This window comes from Megascapheus bottae, chromosome 5, assembly GCF_031878675.1.
Source record: "Megascapheus bottae isolate mThoBot1 chromosome 5, mThoBot2.hap1, whole genome shotgun sequence".
Classification (NCBI taxonomy): Eukaryota; Metazoa; Chordata; class Mammalia; order Rodentia; family Geomyidae; genus Megascapheus; species Megascapheus bottae.
The window spans coordinates 80,230,567-80,243,432 of NC_143513.1; the positions used below are offsets into that span (position 1 = coordinate 80,230,567).

The 12,866-nt window shown below is 38.1% G+C and overlaps 1 protein-coding gene across 1 annotated transcript in view; it reads left to right on the forward strand.

Annotated features, from left to right (window-relative positions):
* Positions 1-12,866, forward strand: part of Cntnap2 (contactin associated protein 2) — a 1,438,942-nt gene that overhangs the window by 986,507 nt on the left and 439,569 nt on the right. The window contains exon 12 of the mRNA XM_090332259.1: positions 6,824-6,943. Coding sequence (XP_090188385.1) covers positions 6,824-6,943 — 120 coding nt within the window. The remainder of the gene's footprint in view (positions 1-6,823; positions 6,944-12,866) is intronic.

Below are 12,866 nucleotides of genomic sequence, written 5' to 3' on the forward strand. Positions count from 1 at the left end.
CCCTGAGTTTTCAGGAGGCATATAGACCTAGTTAGACCTTTCTTTAATTTATCTCAGTGGATCCTTTTTCAAAACTGTGCCTAGAGTTATATCATTACTAACTGTCCTTTTACTCATAGTTCTGTAAGAAAATAAACTTTCCCTACACTAAGTCACTAGGTGGTCACTTTTTGCAGCAGCCAGAGGAAACATTAGAACATGGTCATTTTCCATTGAACACAATGATGACGGTCAGTGTTTCAGGAAACAAGTAAGACACTCTGGACTTGCTACTTGCGGCCAATCTGTGCTATGAAATCCTGTCTGATGCATTCAACACTAGTGTTTCCAAATACCTGCAATTTATTTATGGATACATCAAATCTCATGAGACCTTTTTATGCTGGGACTTGCAACAGAGGAAACAACTACCAATACATTGGTGGGATTCCCGAGTCTATTTGTTTCCTCATCAGCAGTCAACAAGCAATACTGATTATCAGCAATGGCTCACTTCCTTCAGTAACCACTTCTTCTGTGGCTACTATGCTAGTCCTGTAATTCCTGAAAAGATCAAACAACCAGACTAGCGAGAGCCTCAATGGACACAGTTTGCTGAGTAGAACATTCAAATTAAATGATGTTATTAGCATAATCTTAGCATTAAAGCCTATGAAATACTTAATTTTAAATACATACACAGAAGATTACCAGGTAGGTGATTTCCTTTCATCTGTACACTGCCTTAGTGAAGGAGGCACTATTGCCTTCATTTTATAATTGAGAAACCTAAAAATTTGAGGAGAGTTTCCAGTAAAGTGACATAAAGTAGATTTGAACTAAAAACGTCTTATTCCTTATCATGCAAACAAATGAAATTTTACTGATAGCAGCTGTTTTTGCATTTGATCTCAGTCACAAATCCAGATTCTTATTTTGAAAGCATGTTAAAAAAATCATACATGTGTATTATAAAGTCAGAAATATTGAAAGCATAGTTTAAATTCCCATAATCTTACTGCTGCTTATTTTGCAGCAGTAAGAGTAACTACTGTGACTTTCTGATGTATTTTCTTTCAAACATTTTTTTCTCTACATGCTTAAAGTATGATTTTGACATTTTTTTAAAGATGCATATCTTGTTCCTTTTCATTCTTTGGAAAAAGTAAAATGGCAGTCAGCCATTCTAACCATATTGTAACCCCATTATTGCCTTAAATTTTTACTACATTGCTTTTAGTGCTCTATCCTCCCCACTTCCGATGGTTAACTAAGCATCTATTCCTCTTGATCTGATTCTCTTTTCTGAGTTAGGGCCATGCCTGAGACCAGTTACATTGTCCTCACCTTGGATCCTGTTACAATCAAAAATTCTCAACCAAGTCAGGCTCTTCGTGGTGAGATCAGGAACTCTAGTTTACTAACCTTCCTCAGTGACTGGCAGACATGTGCAGTTTGGATTGAAGTTTTTGACTGTCTATGCATAGGGATGACATAATTGAGCCTGTCCTAGCGACAAGACAAGTGGAGTGAATGAGAAAAGATCCCTAATGACCAAAATTTTTACAATCACACACCTCCACAATTTATTACTCATTAATTGTTTGTGCAAAGATCTAGAGCCTTTACACTGGGCCTAAAATCTCAGTGAGTAGGAACCTTCAATGGCTCATTTATCATGACTGGGTATGCATATATTACTTCCCATCCAGGTAAAACTCCTTTTCCAAAATGAGAACAGGACAAGGAATAGGTACATTTAAAATTGCTTTCTGTTCTATTTCTTTTTTATTATAATTAATAAAAGGGTTACATGATATTTGCCAGATAGAAGGTGCATTAATTCACATATATTGATACCCTTTCACATGTCTTGGTCCCCATTACCCTCTCCTCCACCCCCCTCCGTCTTGGTTTTCCCCCCTTCCCTATCCAATTTCAAATAACCAAATACAAATAAATTCAATATATCAGATAACAAAGTGAGATACTGTAACAATATGAGATAACCAAGGAACAGCAAAAGAGATGAGAGATAACATAGTACATTAAGGACAACAATCATTCATTGTATGGCTTTTGTTTCAATATCCTGGAAGTCTTTTAAATTAGCTTCATACTATATGGCCTTATGTATCAAGGTTTTGCTCTATTGTGTTCTATTTCTTTTCTTCATGAAGTCATATAGAAGAGAAGTTTCCCGACCCTGTCTTTATGGTGACTCTGAGTTCTATTAGGAAATATTGTCACAGATGACATTCAATAAATAAGTCAATCAAGATCTCCATCAACCCTTTACAAGTATTACAGAATATGAGATCAGACATGTTAAAGGAGATGAGGCTTTCTGAGAAGGAGAATTTCAGTAGAACCCAAGTAGCAATTTGGAGATTAGTGTGGAAATGCCAAGAGTATTCCCATTAACAGCTTGCCAGGATCAGGTACTAAGTTAAGAAAAAAGTGGATTTTTTTTCTTCCTTATGATGTCTTAGTTATATTTCTTTTCCACACCAGGCTCGGTAACTCTGTTATGTTTTATAGGATAACATTCTGTGGAGTTGCCATTAATACTCAAGCCTATTTGACTACAGAACCATGTGTCCTGCCATTTCTTTTCATTGTGAAATCTGAAATTTTTGTACTTTGAGAAAGAGACTTATGGACTGCTGTATCTCTGGCAACCTAATGCAGCCCTGCTCAACCAGAGATCAAGTTTAGCTGAGAATGACACGTGAAAAATCTTATATTGAGAGATGATGCTCACTAATCTAATGTCATAAATACAGAAGAAACACTACACACACATGAACATAATAAAGATGATATTTTATTAATAGAATGGACATTAGTTAAAAGGCATATTTGGGTAAGAAAAAAAAGAAGCAGTTGGGTAGAGAGTTGAACCCGATAGTATTTAAGAAAGGGGTTGGAGTTTGGAATGAAAATGATTCATTATTACAGTTTAGAAAGAACAAGATCAAAATTTCTAATGTGATAGTGCCCCCAGGGACAAGGTAAAGACTGTAAAGACTTTGAAATTGAACTTCACATTCTGGATTATTATGAACTATATGTAAATTTTTTAATAATCTAGAGGGTTATTGTCAACAAAGAGGTATCTAGTTCCTTTTTAGAGATTGTAAATTTAGATCATTTTTAGCTCTGATTTCTCTTGTCCACATCTATTCTCTTGGTTTCCATGTTGGTCTTAGAAACATGTAAAGCCATCCACTCCATCTTTATCATATTGCTTCAGTTCACATACTGCCCATCTTTCACCTAGTATTAGCAGCATGATTTTTCCTGTACTTTGTAAGTCATTTCCCTACAACAAATTTGTTACCCCCTTTTCCCCTAAAGTATACATCTGACTATGGCATGATTCTGCTCCAAAGCTCTTGTGTCTGAGCCATACAGATTCTTACCCGCTATCTAGTACATCAGAGACACTCAGTAACTACTTCCAGTAGGAAAGAAGGGAAAATGAGAAAACCAAAGCATGTTGGAAGTATTTTTACCTAGTGTGGTATTGCTAAATGGAAAGAGAATTAAAGATATTCTTTGAGAGAGAAATTCATGTTAAGCAAAAGGGAGAGAGAAAATCATCATGGAGGAAGGCGGAAAAGGAAGACTAAAACTCCACATTAACACACCAAAGAGCCTGGAAGTGTGCTCAAGTGTACTCCACAAAAAGTCTCCACTATGTGTATACGATTATTTGTTTATTTGAACTAGAAAAGGGAAGCAGGGGGTGGGAACAAGATGAGGGGAGGGGGTGGGGGGATGAAAATGGGGACAAAAACATGAGAAGGGATATCAATGTGTGTGAAGCAATGCACCTTCTACCTGGAGAATATAACTGTAACCCTACTATTCATTACAATTAAAAAATGAAGGGAAAAAAATAGAGAGAGTAAAGACTGGGGAAACTATGACAACTTTCCAGAGGGAAAATAGTAAACAAAAGATGCGTCAGGAAGTTCAGTGAATGAGAAAAAGTAAGTCTCAGCTGGGATTTTGAGAGCAGTATGGAGGTACTTCTTTTAGTCTGTTTTCCATGGTGATAACTAAATAGCACAGAGTGGGTAATGTTTAAGTAAATTCTTGTCTAACACTTCTGGAAGTGTAAATGCATGGTGTCAACCTCTGCCTGCATCTACCTGCTCCCATGCCTGGCCTGAGAAGAGGGTATGACAGAGGGAGAAGGAGCAAACTAGATAACTGAGTTTTCTTATAAAATCACTAATGCAATGATTCCTAAAAAAGTCTCCACTACTTAAAGACTAGGTAGATTTTTTTAAACCAGAAATAATTTTTATATTTTGTTAAGAGCTCTTTCATATTCTTTATATCAGTAATGTGGAACAGTTGGAAAAGGAAATCTTCTTAATGTTGTAGACAATCTTGCTACAAAGGAAGCATGTAAAAATATCCACTTAGTATCTCTGAAAACAGGTGCAGTCTCTGTGAGGAAAAGAAATTTCTCACAAAGCATGGGAAGAAAAAAGGAAAATAATGAGAAAGAACATTTAATTGAATTACATGAATGTCAGGTTTTTAAACAAACTAGATTTGAAGTAATTAAAGCACCTGTAACAGAATGAATCAGGAAAATAGCTTTCCCTTTTTCCTGAGATAATGGAAGATCAGGCTGGGAGCCAGTGATGCATTCCTGTAACTCTAGCTTCTTGGGAGACTGAAACCAGGACAATCTTAATTTAGGCCACCCCAGGTTAAAAAATTCAAAAAAATCTTTTTTGTTGTTAATATAATTATATATATATCCTACTCTATATTTATATATATTAATTAAGGTGTTGTATGGAAGGGTTAGCATTTCACAATTCAGTTAATGTGTTCATTTCATTTTTAGGCAATGTCACCCCTTCCTTTTCTTTCCCCCAGTTTCAACCTCCTCTCCCTGCCCACAAGATGCACAGTTCATTTTCCATATAGCATCTACCAACACCTTGACTGCATTTCTTCACCTTTTCCCCTCCCTTTATTCACACCCACTATGCACCTGCTAAAAAAGAAAACAAAAACAAAAATACCACTACCAATAACAACTATAACAACCCATGTTCTCATTTCTTGGAATTTATTTTGATAAATGGTATTTTAAAAGTTCAAAGGAGTTAATCCTTTGGGTTTCTTACCTAAGGGTTTCTTCCTCTAGTGACCTAGCACTATTCTTTCCAATGGATGAGTAAAATTCCATTGTGCATAGATACCACATTTTTGAGCCACTTATCTACAGTAGGGCACCTGAGCTATGGCCACAGAGAAGGTCTTTTTTTGTTTTGTTTTGTTTTCTGAGAAACCTTCAGACTGTCATCCAGTACAGTTGTACTAGTCTACAGTCCCATTAACAGTGCAATTGTGTTCTTGTTTCCCCAACTCTCTACCAGTTTTCTACATTTCCTAAGCACCAATTATTGAAAAGATAATTTTTTTCTCCACTGTATAGTTTTGGCTCCCTGATCAAATAACAGATAAGTGTATGGCTTTATTCTGGGTCTTCTAGTCTGTTCCACAGGTCTTTGGGCTTGTTTATATGCCAGTAGCAGGCTGTTTTTATTATCATAACTCTGTAATACAATCTGAGTTCCAAGATCATAATTCCATCAGCATTGCTTTTTCTTTTGCCTGAAATTGCCTTGGCTTTTATATTATTATTAGTAGTAGTATTAGTATTAGTATTATTATTGTGGTCTTTTACTGTTCCATATGAATTTTTAGATTATTCTGTCCATCACAGTGAAGACCCTAATTGGAATTTGGACGGGCTTTGCATTAATTGTACATCATCTTTGGTAGTGTGGCCAATTTTCATGATATTAATTCTCTCTCTCCAAGAATACAGGACATCATTCCATTTCCTGATGTTGTCTTAGATTTTTTTTTCAGACATTGATAGATTTCACTGTAGAGGGTAAGACTCTTCATAACAGAAAAAGTTGAGCTTCTCCATCTCTTATTCCCAGAAGCATGCGTAGCATGATAAGGATTGTAGTCTAGGTTAATCTGGGCAAAATACAAGGGGAAAATATCCTGGGGACAGAGTTACGGTGGTAAAGCACCTGCCTAGAAAACATGGAGCCGTAAGTTCATGTATTTTCATGTGAAATTTATATTAACTGTGCAAAAAATGTGTGTGTGTATGAAAGACAGTGAGAGAAAGAGAGACTGAGAGGCCGGGAGTTTGGCCTAGTGGTAGAGTGTTTGCCTAGCATACACAAAGGCCCGGGTTGGATTGCTTGGCAACATATACATAGAAAAAAGCCAGAAGTGGTGCTGAGGCTCAAGTGGCAGAGCTCTAACCTTGAGAAAGTCCAAGGACAGTGTTCCTGAGCTCAAGCCCAGGACTGGAAAAAAAAAAAGAGACAGAGACAGAGACAATGAGAAAGAGGGAGAGAGTAAGAGAGAGAGAGAAAACGAGAGAGAATGGAGAATGTACAGATTTTCTATGCTGTCTTAGTTGATAGCCCAAAAGGCAGTCAATATTTTGTGGCCTTTCCAATTAAAGTCCCTTAAAAGAAGAAATGGATAGCTCTAAATAACTATAGATGAAAAGTGTTTAATGATCACATTATATTTTCTAAAACAGTCTACTGTTTTAATGTTCTCCCCAGCAACCATGTCATATCGGAAACTTGTTTTTAGATCTGAAATGTGAAATAAACAACTATATGCTGGGTTTAAATTTTGAGAAAAAAATATATTTACACTATGGGGAAGTTGTCTTCCTAATCCACACACCCCAGCCTTGAGCCTGGGCCACAGTGTTGACTGGGGAGCCATTCATCCTATGCTGTACTCATGCTGGACTTTTGTTTTGCAGCTATCTATGAGCCATCCTGTGAAGCATACAAACACTTAGGGCAGACGTCAAATTACTACTGGATAGATCCTGATGGCAGCGGACCTTTGGGACCTCTGAAAGTTTACTGCAACATGACAGGTAACTATGTCATATTTGTGTTTTATGCGATGACTGTTCCTGTTTTGAGACTACAGAGCTCCATAGTTGGTTTCCCTCCTCAGTACTGTGTTCTCACATCATCTAAGAAGCTCAATACTACTGGATTTGTTAGGTAAAATGGTGAAATGTATTTTAAGGCAATAAACCCCTATGACACTATATTTCTTTTAAAAAGTCTTTTAAAATAATAATTGGCGTTTTAAAAATGCAGATATAAGAATTAAACCAAGAATGTGAGATTGCAATGCTCAAGTAGAGAGCAAGAACTGGCCCAGGAATCTACATCTATCAGTGACTTAGACATGGCACTGGAGTCACTGCTCAATGTCCCTGGGTCCAGATCAAGAGAACCTAATTGTTCTTTCATTTCTGATTGTTTCAGAGCACTGAAATCAGCTTTACATTCTTATAAACTCCCACATTAGTGTCTATGAGGCACAGTTCTCCAAGATAAGAGGGGGAAAGTTCTATGGAGACAATGATAGCCTCTTAAGCATCCAAAATTCCAGAAAGGAGTAAAGGAAACACACTATTTCCTGGCTCCATGGAGGACCATGGACTTAGAAGGTATTTGATGCTGAGTTCGATGGAAGGTGATGATGATGATGATGGTTGTGGTGGCAGTAGTGGTAGTGGGTTACATGTAATTGTTTTCCATATGTCAGGGTATCATCAATTCTTTATGCAGACACTTGCATTTATATCCTCACTCCTTTAGTCATTAGGTGTGATTTTGCAATGTCACTAAACTCAGTGAATCTTAGTATATTTTTATATTTGAAAGGGATTAATAATAACACTTACCTCATATCTTTATTGTATAAATAAAATAACCCATAGATAACTTTTACCGCCAATCCAAAATGTAAATGTTTAAAGTATTGTTGTTTTTGTTTTAAAGATTTGTGTGGGGGGTCATGGGGCTTGAACTTGGCCTGGGCACTGTTCCTGAGCTCTTCAGCTCAAGGCTACCACCCTACCCTTCAGCCAAGCCCCACTTCCCATTTTCTAGAGGTTAACTGGAGATAAGAGTCTCAGGTCCTTTTGTGCCTGGGCTGGCTTCGAACCTTGCTCCTCAGATTTCAGCTTCCTGAGTAGCTAGGATTACAGGCATTAGCTACCATACTCAGCTTGTTTTAAAGATTTTTAAGAGTCAAATAACGCCCATATTGTTCAAACAAAATTTAAATCAACAGTTTGACCCCAGTGATGCATAGGGCTGGTTTTCCTTCAGAATCTTCCGTGGAGTTTTTGGTTTATTTTCCTTTACCTTCCCATACAAACTTCTTAGCTCTACTGCTAAAGACTTCAGTAGTTAAGTGGGAGTAGGGTTGTACATATAGAACTTAACACATTCAAGAGCATCTGGCAGGCAGACCCTGTGGTAAATCTCAGCAGTATCTGGGAGCCAGGTATGGCACTGAATGGAAAGGAGAATGATAAGATCATAAAAACAAAAACATTGATTTACTATCATTAAGAATGTGTGATACCACACAGCTTGGTTTAGGCTGTTCCATTTCCACAAGCTGAGCTAAAGTAGAAGAGGGAATGCCATTCAAAGATATTTAGTCTGGTCTTCGTATTGTACTCTATGCTGTAAGAAATTACACAGGAGCCCAACCCTAGAGAATAAAAAAAGAGAAGGCATTTTAAAAACTGAAGAAGAGAAGAAAAAAGGGGTGATAAATTAATGTCCCAAGGCACAAAAGAGATTTACTCCAAATACTAGAAACATTTCTCCCAAAGCTGGAGCATTCTGAGCCTAGGAGAAAGGCTCAGACGCAGTGAGGAGACAGTACTGGTCCAAACAGACCATAGGATTGTAAAAAGATTGAGTTCTTTTTGTTCTTCTTGTTGCTTCAAATGTTTTTCAGTTGTAATTGGCATTTTTCGCTGGAGAAAAAGTTTGTTAAAGAGATTTGGGGGAGTTCTATTGAATGATGGAAACAACTTGCACGGTGATTTTTAAATCGATGTAAAGAAAAACGTGGCATCTCATGTCTATGGTGATCGACCAGAGTGTGAAAACGGTGGGCATGCAGAGGGAGTGGCTGGGCCAGACAGAAGGATGGAACTCAACTGGGGATTCCCGGACTGGCTTAGGTCTCGTGAATGTGAACATAAAGATCGTTAGAAATGTCACCCCCAATGGAAGAGCGTTGCTGGTTTTCGGGAGAGAAGCTTTCTGGGGAATCTTTTGTAGATCTCATTGCGTTGTGAAAACCAGAGTCAAGTTCCCTGCTTAGACCTTAGGGTTCTTTATAAATGTGGTTATTGTAGTCCTTATCATCTATGAGACTATAAATTATCTTGCATTTTTAGTATTCTCCTCTTCAGATTGTACATGATTTTTCAGTATTTTAGCGTTTGGTTATTTGGGGGGGGTTCTTTTGCTTCTATTTTCTTTGGATATTTACTAATATCTTCAACTTGTGTATTTAAAGCTTCATTTACTTCTTCCAGCCTGGTGATCCATAATAACAATAATAAATCTGACTAGATCCAAAGCCAATGTTTTGTTCACATAATAGTCTATCTTCCAATTTGTGCTCTTTACTATTCTCTTTGTATTCATATTTAAAATTAAAGATGCATCTGTGTTCCAGAACATGAAGTTTAAAATTCCAAATTAAGAGTATCTCTTATATTCTTCTTACTACCGGTTTTGTAGTTTTATCAAAAAGCCATTAAGCTTGTTTACATAATTTGGGCTTTATAAAGCCTCGGGATTTAGCTGATCAAATTCTATTATCTTTTATAATGGGACAAGCTGCTCGTGTCTTTTTAATCTAATATTTATAGAGAGTTTGTTACTCAAGTTCCTAAGCACTACTTTCTTTATTATCCTCTTCTCACAAGTGTCTGTGGTGTAGCATGGGTAGAAGATGAATCACTCCGGTGGTGGACTTGGCTCTGGGGAAGCGTGGAGGCCCTGGCCATGCCTGCCCACCCCTGTGAGGCCTGACATGGCCCTCCTTGCCTTCAGTGTTTGGTTTGTCATCTTAATATCTCCACAAATGCAATATCTCCTAGTTCCTGAGCCAGGGCACCTGTGTGCAGGACACCTGTGGGCCAGGACACCTGTGGGCAGGGTACATGTGAGCCAGGACACCTGTGGACAGGATACCTATAAGCCAGGACACCTGTCAGCCAAAACACTTGTGGGCAGGACATCTGTGAGCCAGGGTACATGTGAGCCAGGACACCTGTGAGCCAAAACACCTGTGGGCAGGACACCTGTGCACCAGGCCCCCTTAGACAGGACACCTGTGAGCCAGGACACCTGTAGGCAGGGTACCAGTGGGAGGCAAACTTCCAGCCTCTCATCAGCTTGGGATCCAGGTCTTGGAAAGAGTTGTGATTTCCATGGAGACCAGAGATTTCACAGGCCTGCTGGGAAACACACGAGGGAGATGTTACCTTTCACATACAATTACTGAAGTATTGACCCCAGAGTGTCAGGCACATTCAGTCCAAGAATAGCACATACACTAACTTATCCAGTAACTTCAGTTCCAAGGGTAGATAATATCATTAATATTCCTATTGTTCAGATAATAAAAGCACAGAGAATTTAAGTAGGTCATACATGTTGTAAATTGTGAAGCCCAGTGTAGATTTTTAAACATTTCATCATAAAGGTGGTATACAGAGGGATTACAGTTACACAATTAAGGTGATAAGTACATTTCTTTTTGAACAGTGTCACCCCCTCCCCATATTCTCTCAGTATTTTCCCTTCCAAATTGTATAGTTCATTTCCAAGTAGCAATAACAAAGCCTAATTTTCAAAAAACAATTTTTTACCCAAGCTAGCATGATTCAGAGCCTGTCTATAACTGTTGTCTATACATGAGTAGGTAAAATCGTGTCTGTAAATTCAAACAGTACTACTCTTTTAGGCTACTGTAATATGATTTGTAATATTTTTTCCTAAAATATTGTCTCATTTACATGTCTTCATCATCATCAGAACCTCCATACATATTTCTAAGTCATTATCTATGGTTTGGATAGCATTTGGGCAATAAACTATTTACTTCTTAATTGTTCAGGTAATGCCTTGGGGTTTTTAAACTGAGAATACATTTCAGATGAAATCAGTGTGGAAACCGTTAGGTAATTGTTATCAGTTTTACTTCATAATTCAGGCAAAATTACTTTCTGTAACGTACTTCTCGGAGAATTTTATGGGGTAATTCTTGGATTTCCTGTCTATCTAGGTTAATGGCCCCTTAAGGTCTGAGCCCCACATGCAGGATAATCGAGATGCTGTCAATGATACCTGGTTAACTTTTCAAGGCCAAGTCTCACCTAGGTGTCTGACAAAAAGCTTGGTTGGACTGGGCTTGTGTTGAGTATAATGTGACTCCAGTGTCTTGTTTCTTCCCCATTTGTGAAAGAGACGGGCTAGAAATGGGGACATGGAGGGATTGCTCGGCTGCACTCTGAGGGGCCTCTTCGCACAAGTTGGAAGCTGCCGAGCCTCTAACCCTCCAGGCCAGGAATCAGGGTGCACGAGGCAGGCCTGTGTGGTCTCTGCATAAGCCTCCGGCTCCTGCTTCTTCCATTTTACTCCCGCTACTTGTTTCTATTCTTCTTACCAAAGACATTTTCTTGCCCCTTTCTGTTTCCTAACCTAGTTTACCTCCTCTCTAGTTAACCTACATATACAATCGCTCTCCTCTGTCTTCTTACAGCCACATTTTCTCCTTTCTGTCGACCTCTCACAAGCTGTCTTTGTTAGAACTCTTTGTAATCTCTCAGCAACTCCTGCCTCATGCGTCCAGCCATTTCAGTTCCTCACAATCAGTATAAATCTTTGAATTCAATTCTGTTCACACGGCTTCAATTGAAAATCTAGGCACCAACTCACCGATCAAACATGGCCTGTGAAGGACTCTTCTTTATGACTTATTACCTACTCACCCAACACTTTCTTTTGGACTTACATTTATTCTATAGATGGCTTCCACCTGCCAGCCATTCTTTCAACTCTCTTCTTCATTGTGTGTCAATCATTGTGATGGGTTAATACTACAAAAGTTCCCAAATGCTTTTCAAACTTGAAATTAAGAAAGGAAGTGCAATAGTAGAGCAGTCCTGGCAAAGACCACACACCATGGACTCTACACCAGAAAGCAATGAGGACGCCATGCAAAACCAGAATGAGGTGTCTGTAAGTCCATAGACGATCACTCAGGTTCACTACTTCTGGATTACAGAAAGATGGCAGAATAAGAACAGGGAATGACCTAAGTTCTCTCTGACCAGGCAGATATGTAGGGTTATAGCAGGTTCCCACCCTCCAGAGAGTCACACCGAATAAGCTCTAATTACACAGAGACATACACTAAAAAGAAACATATACCCATACATACTCAAAAAGGGACACACACCCATGCAAGAAGTCAGATTCACTTCTGGAGGCTGCAAAAAAAATGATATCCAGATGCCTAGGAAACTATTTTCAGATTATTTTGTTCAACCTGCCCAAATAATAATTTAAATCCATTTTATTTTCTGAATTTAAACTCTGAAAACAGTTTCATACTTTTGTGTTTTTTTCTGGTTTTTAGAAACCAAAACCTTTATCTAGTCCACAATAAGCAACTATTCAGTCAGGATACTTTTTTTTTAATCTTGGAAAATCCAATTACAAGCAGATAAATGCATAGGATCAAAAACTAAAATCCACAGGAACAGACTCATACCTTTAGCTAAAAATTTCACTTATTCCCTAAGCCCTGGGACTTCAGTTTTGAGGAGCTCCTTGTTTTTTGAGAAAATAAAGTTACACAAGGAGATGACTGTGAACATACCTGTGAAAAAATGTTCTACAATAATCAACCTCTCTAATTTTGTATGTTTTTATCTTTGTCTATTTGCTACAGACAAG